General features: G+C 40.9%; 2 protein-coding genes across 2 annotated transcripts; both read left to right on the top strand.

Moving 5' to 3' along the window:
- Window positions 1-560: 560 nt before the first annotated feature.
- LOC109400065 (bifunctional 3'-5' exonuclease/ATP-dependent helicase WRN) lies at window positions 561-11,141 on the top strand. Its single transcript, XM_019672533.4, has 4 exons — window positions 561-710; window positions 768-1,285; window positions 1,346-2,486; window positions 9,697-11,141. Exons 2-4 carry the CDS (start codon window positions 786-788, stop codon window positions 11,062-11,064), a joined length of 3,009 nt encoding a protein of 1,002 aa, XP_019528078.3. The 5' UTR covers window positions 561-710; window positions 768-785; the 3' UTR covers window positions 11,065-11,141.
- Window positions 11,142-18,603: 7,462 nt separating this feature from the next.
- LOC109621632 (small ribosomal subunit protein eS28) lies at window positions 18,604-19,111 on the top strand. The gene is made up of 2 exons (XM_062846271.1): window positions 18,604-18,962; window positions 19,036-19,111. The coding sequence occupies exon 1, from the start codon at window positions 18,672-18,674 to the stop codon at window positions 18,867-18,869; it is 198 nt and encodes a 65-aa protein (XP_062702255.1). The 5' UTR covers window positions 18,604-18,671; the 3' UTR covers window positions 18,870-18,962; window positions 19,036-19,111.
- Window positions 19,112-21,137: the final 2,026 nt, after the last annotated feature.

Raw genomic sequence — 21,137 nt, 5'->3', positions numbered from 1 at the left:
ATTTTTATTCATCACCTTAATAAATTTCATTTATTGATAGCCATAATTTTCATATGCGGGCAGTTTTATTGTGCGTTTAGCACTAAATTGAATTCCGAAAATACTTCATTGACTTCCGCTGCCTTTCCTATGCGTTAAACATAACGTCGGAAGTAGTGCGCTGTACAGTAAATCTGGTTTGCTATCAAGTTTGCTATACAGCGCACTACTTCCGACGTAATGTTTAACGCATAGGAAAGGCAGCGGAAGTCAATGAAATTTTTTCGGAAATCAATTTAGTGCTAAACGCATAATATAGATTTTATGTTTGCAAACATACTTTTTAAAGGTGATGTCAAATTGCAAAAAATTATGTAGTTTCACACATAATAGTTATACGGAAAATATCTTCGGTGTACGAAAGGGGTCCAGTGGGATGGGAAATGCGCAATACTTTCGCCCTAAACTCTGGGGCTTGCTGTAGGATCTTGCTGATTAGTTATTTTTCAGAGTGTTCATAGAGGCCTTTTGATTTTAAACTATCGATCAAACTGGCATCACTGCATATGTTTCAAAACAAAACAAAAGCAAGCCGCGGCGCGAATTTTCTTGTTTCTCCTTCCCAGTGCTTTAATTTATTGTATCATTGACGAAAACCTTATCTAATTATTGTAAATGTAATAATTAAATGTGAATAATTAATTAATCAATCGACTGCTTTTTTGGGCTATGTAAGTTTAGTATAAATGTGCCAAAAACAGGACTGCTGGATCGATTATTATTTTCAGATACAAGAGCGAACCAGAATGGAGGAAAAACATCAACCGCAGCCGGCCCACTTGGCGGCGCTAGAGTCACATTTTGGCCATTCGCATTTTCGACCGATGCAGTGGACCATCATCCGGTCGATCATAGAGGACCGTCGCGACAACTGTGTCATCATGGCCACCGGATATGGAAAATCTCTAACCTACCAGTACCCGTCGGTGTTCCTGCAGCGATTGACGCTGGTCATTTCTCCGTTGATCAGTCTGATGGAGGACCAGGTGCTGTCGTTGAATTTAAGTAACATTCCAGCCTGCCTGCTGGGCTCGGCGCAGCTGGCCAATCCGGTTCCGGACATCAAAGCGGGGAAGTTTCGGGTGGTGTACCTGACGCCGGAGTACGTGACGGGCGACAGCGGGAAGTACCTGCTGGAGCAGGTGGCCAACCAATTGGTTCTGATCGCTATCGACGAGGCCCATTGTTTGAGCAAATGGGGGCACGATTTCCGACCGGCCTACCGGAATCTGGGAGTCATTCGAAGGTAAGAGGGTAATGAATTGAAATTATGAGGGAAATTTAAATTTATTATAAAAATTCCCAGGTGGTGTCCCAAGGTACCTATTCTGGCGGTCACAGCCACGGCCACCCCGAACGTCCGAGAAGACATAGTGTCTAGCTTAGGTCTGCGGAATCCCCAGGTTTTGTGTACTGGATTCGATCGGCCGAATTTGCAGTTTCACGTGCGGATGAAGGGTACGCTCGGAGTATGGGAAGACGTCAAAGCACTGCTGAGCCGTAACCGACACGAGGGCAGCATCATTATCTACTGTCTGACCCGAAAGCAGACGGAAGAGATTGTGGAGTTGCTCAGGAACATGAAGATTCAGTGCGAACCGTATCATGCAGGACTGGGTCTTAAGCAGCGAAGAGAAATTCACGAGAAATTTGTCCGGGATCGGGTTCAGATAATCGTTGCTACGATAGCGTTCGGGATGGGAATTGATAAGCCGGATGTCCGTCTGGTGGTGCACTACGGTGCTTCAAAAGACTTGGAAAGTTACTATCAGGAAGCCGGTCGAGCTGGCCGGGATGGACAACCGTCCAAGTGTGTTATGTTCTGGAGCAGAGCGGATTTCAAGACCCATGAAATTCTCCGAGAGCACAGCCATGGCGGAGTTCAAAAGAACCTCGAAGCACTGTCGAAGAAAATGCACGAGTATCTGGATACTCGGGATTGTCGACGGAAGTTCATCCTGCAGTACTTCGAAGGAGACAATGTAAAGGTTCAGCCTCGAATAAATTGTTGCGACAACTGCGATCGCATTGTGGGAGGAGTTAAGGATAGCGACCGCTACGAAGGAATCGATACGGATGGAAATTACGATTTCACTAAAGACACGCAAAATCTACTTAAAGCGGTGGCAGCCTTCGGCGGCGGAACTGGGATAGCACTTCCGATTGCAATGCTGAGGGGCTCGAAAAGCAAGAAACTTCCTGAGTATCATCAGAAGAATCCGCTTCACGGCGTCGGAAAGGCCAAGGACGACGAATGGTGGAAAGCTTTGGCAATGCTCCTGGAAAGAGAAGGATTCCTAGTGAAGACGAAGCTGCCAAATGCATTCAACAAGTTTGCGGTCATGTACAAGACTAGTGTCACGCCATTGGGCAAGAAATGGCTCGAGACACCCAACCGGAAGCTGCTGATGAAGCCTACGACGGAGATGTTCAAGTCGATACGCTTGGTGAGTAATACTGAATCATTTGCTTTTGACGTAGGACTACGTCTCTGTTTCCTTTACACTAAGGTCTTTATTACACGGTTTCTCGAATTAACACGGGCTTTTTTAACTTTCTCGCGCTAAGTATTCAGAAGGGAATGCTTACTAAAAGGTTGAAAGGGGATTTATGGGAAAGGGTTGCAAGGGGGTTGAAAAGTGATATGATGTGGGGGCGGATGATGATGTAAGAGGTCTATAGGAAAGGGATGCGTGGAGGTGGGCATGGGTCTGTTTGGTGGAGGGGAAAGGGGGGAGGGGAGGTGTTTAATACATGGGGGGCTAGGAGGGGTTAAAGTGGGGTTTTCCTAAAGGTGATTCCTGGAATATGGTTGTGTTAAGAACGAATTCAAAGATGTTCTAGGTTATCCAAGGACTTTCGCAAGAAAGCGCCTTAAGGCGAAACTGGAAGCAAATCCTCACTTTTTGGTTTTTGATTTTTTATTAAATAACGAAGCAATATTTTCAAAATCGGTTTTCGTGCACATGTAGAGTATGGATCAGGGTAACTTCTGATTTTTTTACGCGGTAGAAAATGTTTTTCGTTTTTGCAGAAACCATTTTTGAACAAAATTTCACTAAAAAATGGTTTCTGCAAAAACGAAAAACATTTTCTACCGCGTGAAAAATTCAGAAGATACCCTGATCCATACCCTACATGTGCACGAAAACCGATTTTAAAAATATTGCGTCGTTATTTAATAAAAAATCAAAAACCAAAAAAATGAGAAAATGCTTCCAGTTTCGCCTTAAGATCAACATGCGTAATCGATGGATTGTAGTTACATCACTGATACGTGGCAGCATTCTACACGTCTTTATAGCATAGTTCTGTAGATACGTAGTTTTCAAAGATATTCTAAGACTTTCAAGAACTTCCGCGAGTACAGGCCTGAAAATCTACGAGCGTAATCAATTGTTCTTGCTTACTGATATGGTGTAACATTCTACAGATCCATAAAGCATGGTTCTGTTGAAACTACTTTTCAACTATTCTCTAGGTCATCCAAGAATATCCACGAATAAAGAATTTAAGATCTACAAGCGTAATAAATAGATTTTTGTTACATTACTGATACGGTGTAACATCCTACAGGTCTATGGAGCATAGTTCTGAAGAGAAGTTTTTTTCAAGGATATTCTAGGGCATCCAAGATCTTCCGCGAGTAAAGGCCTTAAGATCTACAAGCGTAATCGATGGACTGTAGTTACATTACTGATACGGTGCAACATCCTACAGGTCCTTAAAGCATAGTTCTGTAGATGTAGTATTGCAACAATGCATTTAGAGATCTTTATGCGGGAAACGTTATTTTCGGGTGAGTGATTTTTGGGCGAAATAAATTCGAATGTGTTTGTCATTCAGGTTATTTGGAATTCGGACGAATGATATTCGAGTTTTGTTTCCAAAGCATCTCACTTTTTGAGTATAAATGAGGTACTTATTGAGTATAATCGGCAAAACTAACTTATAAGTCAGCAACGTTTAGTTTTCGTTGCGACCAAGCCCAAACTGAAATTACCCAATCATCGTCTCTTTTGGATTCTTTACCAATGTGAGAACTCAATAGTGAGTCCGAAGTTGACCAAAGTTCATAGCTATCGCAGTCGCAGTTGAAAACCGGAAAACCTGAACAACAATTCATTGATTATGCTTGTAGATCCTAAGGGCTTTATTCACGTAAGTTCTTGGGAAACCTAGAACATCTTTGGAAATTAGTCCATTACACATCAATTCTCCATGGACCTGTAGGATGTTGCACAGCATCAGTAATATAATGAAAATCCATAGATTGTCCTTGTAGATCTTAAGGCCTCTACTGGCGGAAGTTATTGGAGAACTTGGAATATCATTGGAGATTTGGTCTCTTAAGCTCAATACTCCATGGCCCTGTATGATCTTGCTATACTGTGCTGTACTGTAAGAACAATCCATTGATTACGCTTGTAGATCTTAAGGCTTTTACTCATGGAAGATCTTGGAGACCTAGAAGATCTTTGGCAATTATTTCTCAAAAGAACTATGCTCCCTCGACCTGTAGGATTTTACGGCGTATTAGAAATGTAACAACAATCTATTGATTACGCTTGTAGATCTTTAAGCTTTTACTTGTGGAAGTTCTTGCAGGTCCTAGATCATCTTTGGAAATTATTTCTCCTCAGAACTATATTCTCTGGGCCTATACTGCCCCCACTCGCATAACAGTCCCATATGAATAGGAAACCCAGCAAAGATGGGACTGTTATGCGAGTGGGGGCAGTATAGGACACTACACTGTATCAGTAATGTGGAAACAAACCATTGATAACGCTTGTAGATCATCAGGTCTTTACTCATGGAAGTTCTTGGAGGACCTGGAACATCTGTGGAAATTAGTTCCTTACAGAAAAATGGTTCATGGACGTGTAGGATGTTACGGCGTTTTAGAAATGTAACAACAATCTGTTAGTTACCATTGTAAATCTTAATGCCTTCACTTGTGGAAATTCTTAGAGGTCCAAGATCACATTTGGAAATTATTTCTCTACAGAACTATGCTCTCTGAACCTGTAGGACGCTACACTGTATCAGTAATGCGGCAACAAACCATTGGTAACGCTTGTAGATCTTCTTCGAGGACCTAGAACATCTATGGAAATAATTTCATTACCAAAAAAAAAATTATTCATGGACCTGTAGGATGTTACAACGTACTAGAAATGTAGCAACAATCCATTGATTACGCTTGTAGATCTTAAGGCCTTTACTCGTGGATGTTCATGGAGGACCTCTATCACCTTTTAAAATTATTTCGCTACAGAACTATGCTCCCTGGACCTGTAAGACAAACCGTTGATTACGCTTATAGATCTTAAGGACTTGACTCGCGGAAGTTCATGGAAGACCTAGCATATCTTTGAAAATGAATTCTCTTCAGTACAATGCTTAATGGGCCCCTGGGATGTTTGGTCATGTTTGAAAATTATTTGTTTACCGAACAAGGCTCCATATACCTGTAGGATGTTGAACCGTATCAGTAAGTTAACAACAATCAATCGATTACGCTCGTAGATATTAAAGCCTACATTCGTTCATTCTTAACAGACACCACGATAGAGGAGGAGGAGTGGAAGACTCTCCACCAAAGCGGGCAGAGTTCGACCACCGAAAGAGTCACCGGAGGACAAGCCGGAAGAAATGAGTGTCACTGCTGTGGGATGTCTCCCGGGGCGTGAGCGAGAAACGGAAAATCTCGCTCTGCACGTCGAGGAGATTTCGGTGAATAATAGTTCGGGAGCTGTGTAGATCACTGGTTCCTCCAAAAATACCTACGGGAATTCCTCCGGGGAACCCTACAGCATTTTCTTCTTGGATTCCTCAATAAACTCCTCAAAGAGTTCCTCCAGGAATTTCTTCGGGAATTTCTTCAGGCATCCCTCCGGAGATTAACATAGAAATCGGTCAGGGTATTTCTCTTGGGATTCCTCCAGGAATTCTTTCAGAGATTCCTGTAGTAATTGCTCCTGTGATTCCTTAAAGAACTCCTCCGGGAATTTCTTCAGAAATTCCTTTTGTAATATTTCTAGAGTTCTTTTACGATTCTTCCTTTAATTTCTTCTGGCATTCCTGCAAAAGTTCGTAAAGGAAATCCTCCGAAAATTTCTCCAGAAATTCTTCCGGTTATTCCTACGGGGATTATTGCAGGAAATCCTCCAGGATTGCTCAAGAATTTATCCGGGGATTTATCCGGAAGTTCCTCCGGAAATTTCATATAAAATTTCTGTGGAGATTCCTCCTAGAATTCCTTCAAAGAATCCCCTAGAAATTCATCCGGAAATTCCTCAGGTGAATTCCCGTGGAATGCTCGGAGGAATTTCCCTAAGGATTCCCTGGAGAAATGCCTGGAGCAATCCTTAGAAAATAGCCGGAAGGAATCCCCGGAGGAATTCCTGGAAAAAATCCACGGAGGAATTTCTTGAAGGAACATCCGAATAAATTTCTGAATGAACCCCCGGAGGGATTTCTGGAGAAATCCTAATGGAATTCCTGGAGAAATTATTGGAAAAATTCCCGGAGGAATCCTAAGCGGAATTCCTGGAGGAATTCTTGGAGGAATCCTCGGTGAAATTCCTCGGAGGAATTCCCGCAGGTATCCTCGAAGAAAATCCTGGAGGAATCCTCGGAGGAATTCCCGGAGGAATTCCCGGAGGTATTCCTTGAGGAATTACTCGGAGGAATTCCCGGAGGTATTCCTTGAGGAATTCCCGGAAGAATTCCTGAAGAAATTCCCGGAAGAATTCCTGAAGGAATTCCTGAAGGAATTTCCGAAGGAATTCCTGAAGGAATTTCCGAAGGAATTCCTGAAGGAATTTCCGAAGGAATTGCTGGAGGAATCCCCGGAGGAATTCCTGAAGGAATCCCCGGAAGAACTCCTGAAGGAATTCCCAGAGGAATTCCTGAAGGAATTTCCGGAGGAATTCCTGGAGGAATCCCCGGAGGAATTCCTGAAGGAATCCCTGGAGGAATTCCTGAAGGAATCCCCGGAGGACTTCCTGAAGGAATCCCCGGAGGACTTCCTGAAGGAATCCCCGGAGGAATTCCTGAAGGAATCCCCGGAGGAATTCCTGAAGGAATCCCTGGAGGAATTCCTGAAGGAATCCCCGGAGAAATTCCTGGAGGAATTCCCGGAGGAATTTCTGGAGGAATTCCCGGAGGAATTTCTGGAGGAATTCCCGGAGGAATTCCTGAAGGAATCCCTGGAGGAATTCCTGAAGGAATCCCCGGAGAAATTCCTGGAGGAATTCCCGGAGGAATTTCTGGAGGAATTCCCGGAGAAATTCTCGGAGGAATCCTCAGTGGAATTTTCGGAGGAATTCTCGGAGGAACTGCGGGAAGAATTCTTGGGGGAATCCCCGACGGAATTCCTGGAATGATCCCCGGAGGAATTCCTTGAGGAATCATCTGAGAATTCCGGAAGAATTTCGTGAGGAATCCCCGGAGGAATTTCTGAATGAATCTCCGGAAGAACTCTTGGAGGAATCCCCGGAGGAATTTCCGGAGGAATCCCGAAAATAAATCCCAGTAGAAATTTTAGGTAAAATCCAGGAAGGGATTCCTGGGGAATACGTATTGCTTGAGGTTACTCACTAAAAATTCATGCTAGAATTTCAGAGGGAATTCCTGTGGAATCCCAGAAGAAATTCTTCCATAATATGTTTCCAAAATATTTTGTTTATACCGCAACAGTATTTGGCAATGACCGGTACGCAATCCGGTAACTAAATATAGTAGCGACCGGTGTGGAAATGAGTAGGGTAAATGTACCAATAGTGGTGCTATTAGTAGCTCCTTGTAGTAAAATAATTGAATAAAATTTATAATACCCCAAAATAAAAATTCCGAAAACGTTAATCGGTAGTTTTTCACTTGAATTTGCAAGGAAAAATGTAAAAACCATTGTTTATTTAAGTTTTTGCTAATAAATCACTTGCACCAACTATAGGTACACGGTTCCTATTATGGAGGTAAAATTTAACATTGGTTCCTATAGTGGCGCATCCCATTGAATTCTTATGGGACCCACCACTATAGGAACACTATCACCACTATGGGTGCAAAGGAGCAAAAAATTTAAGGAAAATAATTGTTTAAAATAGGTTTTTCGGCAAATCCTGAACACAAAACTGAATTAATGTTATTATGTTTTCAGTTCAAAACCGAATTAGCGACATTTTTTCTTCGACTTCCGCTGCTTTTGCCTTGCGTTAAACACAATGTCGGAAGTAGCGCGCTGTATAGAGTTCCAGGTGTACAATACAGAGCGCCACTTCCGACATTGTGTTTAACGCAAGGCAAACGCAGCGGAAGTCGAAGAAAAAATGTCGCTAATTCGGTTTTCAACTGAAAACATAATAATAATTAGTTATGATGCATCTATTAAAAATATCATTTGCAAGCTTTTTGTTCGAAATAGTGCTAAATTGGCCCTACCATTACTATTGGTACTACCTCCACTAAGGGAGCTTTTACCCTAACTAAACTAAAATGACAACTCTGTGGGCAATCATTTTACTCGCCCAGATAGTAGCCCCCGGTAAACTTGCTTTGAGAAAAGTGGTAAAATCAAGCATAACTTTTCAAACCGACGTAACTCGCAAATGTAAACAAATCCGGGTTTTCAGCTGCATGTATGATTCATAAAGCAAATTAAAGAATCCACATCAATGTTTGATGATTTGTTAATAGGGTAGGGCGGGGCAAGATGAGCACCCTAAGGATCACGTTGAGTTTATTGAAAGTTAACACAAATTTTCAAAGTACCTCTCAGTAGTTCCTTTCTATATCATGTTTTCTATCACCCATAAACATGAGAGGGTTCAAAATTCACAATAAGTATGATTTATTTGACTAAACAAAAAAGATGTTTTATGGTCAGTTCGAACATGCTACGGGGCAAGAAGAGCACTTCATTAAAATACCAATATTTTAACAATAAATTGGCCATACAGTGATTGATATAGTGAACCTTGTTTATAGCTATGGTATCACGTTCTAAAATTATCTTTTTTTTTTTGATTATTAAAAAAAATGCGGTTTCATAATATTTTATACAAAATGACCCGAAAAACAATAAATTAAGTTGCTTCTTTTAGGAATTTGCGCAACCAAATAGTTGCAGAGGTTACGGAAACCTATGTTCGGCACTATTGAGTGGATTATAATAATTTCTAAATATTTTCTATATTCCCTTGATGGAGAGTAATGGGTAATCTTGCCCCACTATAGGTAAATAACTGAAATTGAATAAATTTTAATGTTTGTTTTTAGAAAATATTTTCTAATGTAAATTAAAATGCTTTGCAGTAAGCTAGTAATGTTGGCTGATAACCAGAATTATGGTAAAAATTTGATTCTGACATAAAAACCTTATTTTTTCTGCTGATTTCTTATAAGAAAATGCTAAAAATCGATGCTATTGACTAATTTGACGATATTTTTTCAATCGTTCATTATGAAGTATCTTTTACCAGGTTTACAAACAGGATGAACATTACTCTAACGAATTATAAAGTTGTTTGGGCAAAATTCATCATAAAAGTAGTAAAACGGAGGGGTGCCCATCTTGCCCCGTCCTACCCTAATCGTGTTTCAACACACCGTGATCATCACTAGGTTGACTTTTTTCTTTCATTTTAGGTTCGATCCCAGCCACTGTTCGACACCGAAACGGACTTCCAAACGCAGAGTAAAATATCTTTACCGGCACAATCAAAACCGGCGGGCAGCTCTCGTCTATTGGAGCCCATTGCCCAAAAGCAGGACCTCGTGCAAGAGCTTGTAAAAACTCTTCTCAAAAAGCGTTCGGAACTGGCGACCACATACGAGTGTATGCCGTACATGATCGCGTCCAATCAGGCCCTGCACCAGATGGCGACCATCAGACCGCTGAACATAGACGAGATGAAACGTGCCAAGCTCGATGGATTCTCCGATATAAAGATTCAGAAGTTTGGAAAGGAGTTTCTTAACTGTATTCAGCAAAAATTGCACTATCTTCCTGAAGCAAATCAAGTGAAGAGTACTCCTCTTCAGGTACTCCAGAAACACCCACTTACCAAAACCAAGTTTTCTTCGACTCATCAAACTTCCTGGAATCTATGGCTGGAAGGCCGTTCAGTACCCGATATTGCAAAGTTTCGAAACTTATCCGAGGTAACTATTACCAGTCACCTATCGGAAGCGATCAAGCACGGATTCTCCTTCGGATGGAAAGATTTGTCTCGACTTGGCATAGACCAGCGGCTGTACGACCATATCAAGTCCAATCTACCGCAGTCATTGGAGAACTGCAAACTAACGGAGATTAAAAACCGCTGCCTACCGCATGTGACTTTCGATCAGATCAAAATTGTGATGAGTCTCGTGCAGGTACGCTCACATCTCGAGGCACTGAACATTCCCTTGGTAGATAACAATGCCAATGACAAAGCTCCGGCACCATCTAAACCGGATATTCCACCAACACCGGAAATCCAAGAGAACGATCTCTGGGGTGATGAGGACGACGATGACTTCATAGCTGCAGAGAGCAGTTTTGCAGAAATTGATCGAATTTGCGAAGAATCCAAAACTAAAGCAACCGATCACAACAAGCCAGCAAACAGCATCGTCATAATCGACGACGAAGCCAACGATGATGAATGCTTTAACATGGGCGAAATAAGCGCGTTAGAAGAAGCCGTGCTAAGCGGGAGCGATCAATCTGTCGAAGAAATCCCCAGCACAAAGCCAGCTTTTAAACCCAAATCGAAGGGAATTGTCTACGACGTTGACGATGACGATGGAGATGATGGCCAAAAGGCACAAACTGCTGGTCCATCTCCTCCGAAACAACCAAAGATGGATCCCAACCCGCCGGCCAAGAACATTTTCCGCTTCAAGACAGCCATCAGTAGTAGTGCATCACTGGCCAGTTCAAGCGCGCTGAACGGTAGCAAACGAATAAACTACGTAGACAGTGATGACGACGATTGTGTGGTGACGCTTCCGAAAAGGAAAATTTGAAAAGAATTGCCATATGAATTTAATGTTAAATTATTTTTTGTCATGTGTCGTTATAATATACGTTTTAGTTAGAAATATTTCCATTCTATCTTGGTCCGTGGCCACGATCACAAGGTTGGATGACAATAAAATTAAGATTTTTTATTTTATTTTGCAATATGTTTTTAACCTTTCTTACATCCATAAGAAGGGTATAAATGTGAAGATTCACAGAGATTTACTCCACCGCTTCACATAGATTTAGTAAAGAGCATTTACTCAACTTTATTCATATGACTTAATGTCTGTATGTGTGTGTGTGTGTGCGTATGTTACATAAAAAATCACGCACGTTTCTCAGCCGTCTGATATTCGATTTGGATTCTCTTAGTTGCAAATGAAAGCTACAGCATCCTAGTAGAACCCTATTGAATTTTATTACGATTGGACATTTGGTTACCGAGATATCTTTCGAAGAGTATCGTAAATAAAATGGGGTATCTTTTATAATGCGGGTAACTTTGATAGTGCGACAGGCATGGTATAGTTTGTATAATAACTATGATTCCTTCAAACGGTTAAGAAAAAAGTAAACGTAGATCAAAACTATACACATGAAAGTCATAGGCGAAACTACCGGGGGTGCCGGGGGTGCCAAGCACCCCCTAGAATTTAAATGCATTGCTGTGAGATATGAAGCAATGCATGATGAATAGATGAACTAATGAATATATTTTGTTCGTAGTGCACCCCCTGGTAAAAATCTCCAGTTTCGCCAATGATGAAAGTCCATTTTAAACGTATTTCCATTAAACTTTTTGGGCAAAAAATAAAAATTGTTGATATTTTTGTCATTTGTCAACCCCTTCAAACAATATGCTGTACCACTTTGTTTCAACTATTTTTTCAATGATTGGCCTCTTATTCTCGATAGATCCATCATAGAAGATTCCAAATCTGGCCTTGAATCTTTTGACGAAGTGTGTTTTTACAAACTGGATTCAATTTTGTAAATTGGGACGGAAATCTCCATACACCAATAAACGCCTAAAAGTATGCAATGCCCTTGTAATTTCATGTATTTTTTTAGCGTCAAAAATGTGTTAATAAAACATTCAGAAACAACCCAAAAAAGATAAATCATCATGAATAGCAAGTAAACATATGTTGATGTACTGTTAAAAATATATTTATACAATAATAATAGGGGTACTCACTAAACAGATTATATTGCTGAGTAAGCCATGATTTACTGCTTATTTGAAATGTTTCATGATTTTGCGAATGAAATCCCAACACGGAGGAGAATCTAGAGCACAAATTGTCCATCTGCCCAAAAACTAATGCTCTTTGGAATCATCTTCAGTCTAAGTTGGAGACAACCGCCGTAGGAAGGAGGATGACGTTCTCTAGCCTGAGAATACCAGAACTCATAGCAATGAGTGGGAGATGCCGTTACAAGGCTCTAAAAATGTTTATAACATATGTAAATTATGTTTTAGACTAGGGGCAAGACAGATACAACGAGAGTAACTCTGTCATTGAAATGTTGCTCAGAATTCCTCTGGATAGCTCAGGATCACTCTGGTTTTCTCGAAGTATTGCCTGATACCGGTGAAAAATCGAGCAGTCTTGCCTGATTTCCCGCTTCGTAGAGACGTTTCTGAATGGATTCGAACAAAAAGAGTTACTCAGGATTGCTCGGAGTTGCTCCGGATTTCACAGTGTCTTGCCCCTAGGTCTCACTCTACTCACTTCCCATCGTTTCCCTTTTTAACGGATTATTCAAATATTCCGTAGTTCGCAAATCGCTCGCTCATGGCGCTCACATCGTTTTTGCTCCTGTTTGACGTTTGCTCACTACCGCCATCTACTCAGTGGATTTGCGTACCACAGCAAAATTAGCATTGGGCGATTATGTTTGCGTAACGATGATTTTTATCGCATTTTGTTCCAAGTGATACGTCTGTTTGTCTGTGCTATAACTTTTCATAGAGTGTATCAAAAAATCTCAAATTTTGACTGTCAACCTATTATATGTTCATCATTGGTAAATACAAATTTAGACTCTATTGACTAATGTTTCGCAAAGTTCGGGTAGGTAAAACACTATTTTTAAGAAAACTCATTTTTGAGCTGTCATATCTCGGAAACCAGTGAACCGAATAGGATGAAATTTTGAACGTACACTAACAATATGTATATGCTTCACAAACTATTAAAACATAGGTACTTTTTAAACGTTGAAAAAAGTTATCATGGATTGACACTCTTTCGATTTTTCTAAAAAAAAAAACATTTTTTTTTACATAAATGTCAATAAATATTCCACTTCTGTTCTCAAGTTATTTCTAATCAGATATATTAAAGCCTATTAAGATTAAAGAAAGAACACATTTAGTATTTTTGTGGTATTGTAAATTTGACTTACTCTCCTCTATATGGGTAAAAATTTCAACCAGGTATAACTTAATTCACCGTGAGAAAATATTACATCACAGACAAACAGACGTATCACTTGGAACAAAATGCGATAAAAATCATCGTTACGCGTTACGCAAACATAATCGCCCAATGCTAATTTTGCTGTGGTACGCAAATCCACTGAGTAGATGGCGGTAGTGAGCAAACGTCAAACAGGAGCAAAAACGATGTGAGCGCCATGAGCGAGCGATTTGCGAACTACGGAATATTTGAATAATCCGTTAAAAAGAGAAACGATGGGAAGTGAGTAGAGTGAGACGTCTGTTTGTCTGTGATTACATTTTATAACGTCGTATTTACTAATTAATAGACGTTATAAAATGTAATAAGACCACTTGGAATAAATAACGATAAAAATCATCGTCGCGAAAACATAATCGCCCAATGTTAACCAGGCTGTGTTACGCAAACCACTCAGTAGGTGGCGGTAGTGAGCAAACGTCAAACAGGAGCAAAAACGATGCGAGCGCCGTGACCGAGCGATTTGCGAACTACAAAATATTTGAACTAACCGTTAAAAAGGGTTACGATGGGAAGTGAGTAGAGTGAGACGTCTGTTTGTCTGTGCCTATACAATTTTATTAGGATTGGACACAAGGGGAATGACATATCCTTTTCTAACCGGAATATCTGCATCTATCCGTTTCTAACCGTCGCTAACCGCGTCTAACTTCTGCTCACTTAGCAGCTCGCTTAGCAACGGTTAGCGACGGTTAGAAACGGATAGATGCGGATATTCCGGTTAGAAAAGGATATGTCATTCCCCTTGATTGGACATTTGATTACTGAGATATCTTTCAAAGAGTACTTGGGATCCCTTTTTGAGATTTTTTACCAAGCGTATCATAAGAAATTTTGTTCGTGCAGCTGAAAATCGGAATTTTTGACACGCGAAAATCGATATTTCTCCTAAACCGTGTGTCGGACGTACATCGGGCACAGTCTAGGGGCAAGACACTGTGAAATCCGGAGCAACTCCGAGCAATCCTGAGTAACTCTTTTTGTTCGAATCCATTCAGAAACGTCTCTACGAAGCGGGAAATCAGGCAAGACTGCTCGATTTTTCACCGGTATCAGGCAATACTTCGAGAAAACCAGAGTGATCCTGAGCTATCCAGAGGAATTCTGAGCAACATTTCAATGACAGAGTTACTCTCGTTGTATCTGTCTTGCCCCTAGGGCACAGTGCGCTGGATAGAGGGCCAGATCCGCTGTCCAGCGCGCTACGTCCGACGTTAGGTTTCACGTATGGATTTTGAGAAAATTCGATTGTCGGGTGTGGGGAATCTTCGGGTTTCAACCGCGACGACAATATTCTCAATTTAGTTGAAAATCGGAGTTTTCAACGAACGCATTTTAAGCTGAGAAAATTACAATTTCCAATCGCCTGTTAGAATTGCATTTTGGACACCGAATATATGTTTTGGACACCCTCAGCTATATATAATTTGGACAGGGCAATTATCTCCATGTTTAGCCATGAATACTGCTTTATCATGAAAGTAGCATAATTTGAAAATATTTTCTTGTAAATAATCAAATTTCTTCGCTTAACAGGCATCTATTTTGATAACTATTACAGTTTTTATTAAAATCGAGGAAATATCGCCAGAACCACAGAATACGTCTCCAAGTATGCAATCGCACAGCATCCCAAGGGGAATGACATATCCTTTTCTAACCGGAATATCCGCATTTATCCGTTTCTAACCGTCGCTAACCGCGTCTAACTTCTGCTCACTTAGCAGCTCGCTTAGCAACGGTTAGCGACGGTTAGAAACGGATAAATGTGGATATTCCGGTTAGAAAAGGATATGCCATTCCCCTTGCAGCATCCCCATGTAGTTCGTCAGATGACCAAAATATATTTACAGTAGAAAACTTGTAATGTTTTTTGGACACCACCTATTTTAGGCGTTCTAGATGAATGTTAAGAGATTGGCTGCCCAATGCTTCTTTATTGAACAGTTTTCATTGCAATAAGGCTTTTAAATTTCTTACAATTATCAATTTAACGATTTTGAGGGGAATATTGTATGTGACTATGAAGTGTATGTCGTCTTGCATACCTGTGCATTTGAGGGGTTTTAGTGAAAAAAATTACATTTTCGATAATTTTGAAGTAAATTTTTTATTGTTTTCAACGTAAGTTATCAGAATAGGGTCTGTTTGATCCAATAATCGATATTCAGAAGTATCTACTTTTATTAGCTCTCCGGAACAAGACATAGGGGAATCAACGTATTTTGGACACAGCGTTACGCCAATATATTTTGGACACTTCCATTTGTTTTTGCCGTAGGTGTCCAAAAAATATTGGCTCGTTGCTGTGTCCAAAATATGTTGGTTCCCCTACATCGCAGTGCATGTCCAAATTATATACATGTCCAAATTATATTTTTTACCCTATGCTGAATAAGTATGCTCTGAAGACACAGGAAGACACCAAGTCGATTGGATGCAATCGCGCACTTTTATTTGCATTTTCGCACTTGTGAAAACTATATTGACGTCGCGGTTGAAACCCAAGGGGAATGACATATCCTTTTCTAACCGGAATATCCGCATTTATCCGTTTCTAACCGTCGCTAACCGCGTCTAACTTCTGCTCACTTAGCAGCTCGCTTAGCAACGGTTAGCGACAGTTAGAAACGGATAAATGTGGATATTCCGGTTAGAAAAGGATATGTCATTCCCCTTGTTGAAACCCGAAGTTTCCCCACACGCGACAATCGCTTTTTCTCCGGACCTGGTCCTCTATCCAGCGCACTATGCCCGACGTACGTCCGACGCACGGTTTAGCAGAAAAATAGATTTTCGCGTGTCAAAAATTCCGATTTTCAACTGTGCGAACAATACAAGGGGAATGGCATATCCTTTTCTAACCGGAATATCCACATTTATCCGTTTCTAACCGTCGCTAACCGTTGCTAAGCGAGCTGCTAAGTGAGCAGAAGTTAGACGCGGTTAGCGACGGTTAGAAACGGATAAATGCGGATATTCCGGTTAGAAAAGGATATGTCATTCCCCTTGTATTCCGGTTAGAAAATGATATGTCATTCCCCTTGGAACAATATGTGCTTAGTGTTATACGTAGAACAGTAAATTTTACGAGCCGATTTTATGAATGAATTTTGGCAGGAGGTAGCGTTCAATAACCCGTGAAAATCAATATCATCATCAACATTGTTGTCACTTCGTAAAAAGCCATTTAGGGTGCGAACCATTTCGCTTGTTCGTTTAACTTTTAGTTAAAATTTGACACTTGGATAGTTATTTGCCATCGAAAAGTTAAAAAATAACCACGACGGTGGCCCATTTGAAATTTGACAGAGGAGTAGTTATTTGGAACAAAATGCAGTACGCAGCCAAATCATTGCGAACAAAAAATAACTATCGAACTATCAAGACTAACCCTGCTCGCGAGCAGAGAAAATAGGTAGAGAAGCGAAGAGTGAATAGCCGCCAGAACGGCAACACTTTTTCTGTTTTGATTTCATCGCTCGGATGCTGGCAACTGCAGAAAAGCAGATTAATCCACCCATCGAAGGTAGTGCCTATCTCGTATACCGCATTTGAAAACTATTTATACTGTTGTTTTATTAACTAGGCATTATCAAACTGATGTTCCAAAATGGAACAATTTTCATTAATTCAAGGAATCAATGTTATTTATACTGTTATCCATGATATTTAAAAACTTTGGTAAAAATATGTTTCAAATGATTGCAATACTTATCTTCACTTATGTGGTAATCGTCAAGGTTTGTTGATTTTGCTCGATAGGATATTGCGCGCAAACCCCAAAATTTTATTCCCACCTTTGGGTTTCCGCGCCGAAGACCCAGCGCCAGATTCGGCGACAAAGAAAACTGACAGCAGTCGCCGGACAGTTGGCAATCCTGATATTTGACGGCGGCCGCCCGGTAGTCATGTGAGTGGATTGTTGTCACGCAAATAGATCTTTTCGCTGAAAATGCATGTGTATTGAGTTATTGTTGACAGATTTTCTGCAGTGTTAGTGTGAAATTCAGCGATTTTCTGTATCGCGTAAGCCTTCGCTGGAAGAAAACGTCATGTTGTTCAGCGAAGCAAGGAAAATTTTCAGTGAAAAAAGCAATATTGTGGATTTACCGGCTACTTGTATTCTACCGGTTACTTAAGTAGCCGTTACAAAGTAGCCGTTTTCATTTAAAAATCAACTTAATTGTCATAAAATGAATGTCGCTGAGTAGCTAGTGGCAACGAGGAATAGCGCATACAATAAAAATGTTTATGCAATTCAGTATCATAATTTACATTTTATATAACTCATTTTGGTATCATAATGGCCAATTTTCCCGAACTGGCTCATTATGCAACTGAAATGAGTTGCAAAATGAAAAATAGTTGTATAATGTTCATAATGCAACTCATTTGAGTTGCATTATGAACATTATGCAACTCAAATGGGTTGCATTATGATAAAAATCATTGCATAAAATTTTGTATGGGACTCGTTGCAAAACTCGATTTTTTCAGCACTCTTCGTATTTATCCAACTCGGCAAGCCTCGTTGGATAAATGTACGACTCGTGCTGAAAAAATCAACTTTTTGCAACTCGTTACATAAATAACTATTAAAACCATTTTTAAGTTACTATTTTTATAAAACGGCTACTTTGGAGGCCATACCGAAGCGACCGGTAGAATACAAGTAGCCGGTAAATCCACAATACCAGTTTGACGGTTCGATAAGGTATTTTTGGCTTCACACTCTTCGCTTCTCTACCTATTTTCTCTGCTCGCGAGTAGGGTTATTTTCAAAATAACTATCGAAAAGTCAAATTTTAACTAAAAGTTAAACGAACAAGCGAAATGGTTCACAGCCTTAATGGCTCAGGCATCGAGCTGTTTCAATTTTTTTTTCTGCGTGTAAATTCAAACAGGCCATTCAAACTGGTACCCATCGCTCTAGCACTGGGGGCACCAACCGGAAATCCTCCGCTCGCACCTTCGCAACAAACTTCACTCTTTCCGCAAACTGTCAAACTCCTCCCAGCCGAAGCTGTCAAAATTTCACCGCCAGCTGTCAAATCTCGCTCTTTTGCCGTGTTTTGTTGCTAGTGGCCACACGTGTGCTCCGTTAAAATCCCCGAAAAATCATGGATAAATCCGTCGTTTTGGCTCGCGTCGTGAAGGTCCTCGGCCGTACCGGTTCCCAGGGCCAGTGTACCCAGGTGAAGGTGGAGTTCATCAGCGAACAGAACCGCCAGATCATCCGCAACGTCAAGGGCCCAGTGCGCGAAGGTGACATCCTGACGCTGCTGGAATCCGAACGCGAAGCCAGAAGATTGAGATAAGTGGCTGGTGAGCCGGGATGAGAGGGGATTCCGCTTAGGATTAAGACGGGAGAGAGGTTGATTTCGTCCGGTTCGATCGGTCCGGGTTGAATGGTGAGTTGTTGGTTGAAATGCTCAGTGTAATCACAGAGGGAGGTTCTAACAGTTTTGTGTGTTCTCGTTTTAGGTTAGATTGCTGTGACAACAAAATCACGAAATCTTGTAAAAAGGACAAAATAAAGGAAAGGATGTGAATCAGCTAACATTTTGCCGTTCAAAGTAACTCGATAAGATGATGACAGCACCATGGATTGTTTGTTGTGGATAGTGGATGGGAAGTGTTGAAATGTTTACGAGTGCTGAAGGACATGACGATGGAGGTTCCGTATCGTAGGTAAAACTCAAACTGTACGCAATTCTAACGCGTTTAGCATCCTACAGGCAACTGCAAGAACCGTTTTAGTCTTTCGGTAACCAATTTATGGAGTTCCACTTTCAGTTGTTTTTGAACCAGATCGTTCGCAATTGCACCACATACATGGTTAGGTGATCCAAATCTATCCAAATAAGAAGCCGACCCTGTGCCTATAGTGAACCCACCACGGAAAAACCAAATTTAGGTGATCAAAATAACTTATTCCAGACAATTTTCACGAGGGGATTTTTTTTTATATTGCTACCCATCAGTTCCTGGCAAAATATTTGAACTCTAACCACGCATAGCTTTTATAACAATGAAATTAATGTAAACACTCGGCAATGACTGGTGGGTTCACTATAGGTACCATCGGCAATGAAAACTTCTTTATGGCTCTACGTTCCCACTGGGACATGGTCTGTCTCTCTTCAACTTAGTGTTCTTTGAGCATTACCACAGTTATCAATTGAAAGAGCTTTCTTTGCCAGCCATGAATTTGTACATTGTGTGGCAAGTACAATGGTACACTATGCCCAGGGAGTCGAGAAAATTTTCCCGTTCGGAACGGGAATCGAACCCGCCGTCTCCGGATTGGCGATCCATAGCTTCAACCACTAGGCTAACTAGAGACCCCTGCAGCGAAAACATGAAAATCAAATGGAAAGGTCCACTATAGACAACATATAATATTTGTAAACAATCCTATTTTGGACCCGGCAGGGTTCAATATAGACCATGCTCTATTTTCTCTTTGCGGTGGAATTGTTTTTCAAGCTACCCTATACCGCTCGCTGATCTGCCGGGTCCCCGATACCAACATTCGGCTTCTAGCAATATTTGTCTTGTTTGTTACCCTCGTCAAACCACCCGTCCTTTTTGAGCAGTGCCAGTGGATAGACTCCCACAGTGTTGATCTCACTTATCCGCTCGTCCAGCTTCTTGTGAGCTACTACAGTACCGTAGATTCCAACACGGTAGACGGTACATAGTACGTACTACTAGTGGCCATCCCCCTGGCAGCTGCAACGTTGACTAATCTCATGATGTAGTCGTTAGTGACAGAGTGAAGGCTCTGCGTACCGATTATAGGATGGGTAAAGTCTTCCCTTCCGACTTGCGCCTTGGCGTCACCGATAACCAATGGGCATTCTCCATTATTATTATTATTATAGTTTATTTATGACACTTTGCACTATGACAATGTATTCGTGTCAGGCAATAAAACACTAATTACAATACTTTCTTATGAATTTATCAGTTCGCTTTGTTCTCTTATTGCATTTAATTATCCATCCATCTACTCCATCCGGAGCTGGGTCAGAACCGGAATCCAAATCGCTATCCACGTATATAACGATGTTAACTGCCATTAGGTCTTTCCGTTCGGCATTCGTTTCGTAAAACACATACTTCACGTAAACGGCTTTGTCATTAGTCGGCGCATAGACATTAATAAGACTAAATTTAAAGAATTTGCTTCGTATCTGCATATGTTCCTCCCGATTCTATAACATTCCCCAGAAAACCATTCCCCAGAATACCAATCCCCAGAATTCCATTCCCCAGAAAACCATTTCCCAGAATGTACCATTCCCCAGAATGTACCATTTCCCAGAAATCCATTCCCCAGAATGCACCATTCCCCAGAATGTACCATTCCCCAGAAAAGCTTAATATACTCTGCTAAAAAGTTTAATTCGATACACAAACAGTAAAATGTTGATCATAATGATATGTTATACCCCATATAGCCCATATAGCCGAGGCGGTAAACGCACGGGTATTCAGCATGACCATGCTGAGGGTGACGGGTTCGATTCCCGGTCGGTCCAGGATCTTTTCGTAAAGGAAATTTCCTTGACTTCCTTGGG

This window comes from Aedes albopictus, chromosome 1 (assembly GCF_035046485.1).
Source record: "Aedes albopictus strain Foshan chromosome 1, AalbF5, whole genome shotgun sequence".
In the NCBI taxonomy this organism is placed as follows: Eukaryota; Metazoa; Arthropoda; class Insecta; order Diptera; family Culicidae; genus Aedes; species Aedes albopictus.
This window is presented reverse-complemented; position numbering and strand designations above follow the sequence as displayed.

What these genes read in the sequence shown, in the direction of transcription:
- LOC109400065 (XM_019672533.4), top strand. Translation starts at nt 786, where the DNA reads ATGGAGGAAAAACATCAACCGCAGCCGGCCCACTTGGCGGCGCTAGAG. An exon ending in AATCTGGGAGTCATTCGAAG is followed by an intron (nt 1,286 to 1,345) that starts GTAAGAGGGTAA and finishes AAAAATTCCCAG; the next exon opens with GTGGTGTCCCAAGGTACCTA. An exon ending in TGTTCAAGTCGATACGCTTG is followed by an intron (nt 2,487 to 9,696) that starts GTGAGTAATACT and finishes CTTTCATTTTAG; the next exon opens with GTTCGATCCCAGCCACTGTT.
- LOC109621632 (XM_062846271.1), top strand. Translation starts at nt 18,672, where the DNA reads ATGGATAAATCCGTCGTTTTGGCTCGCGTCGTGAAGGTCCTCGGCCGT.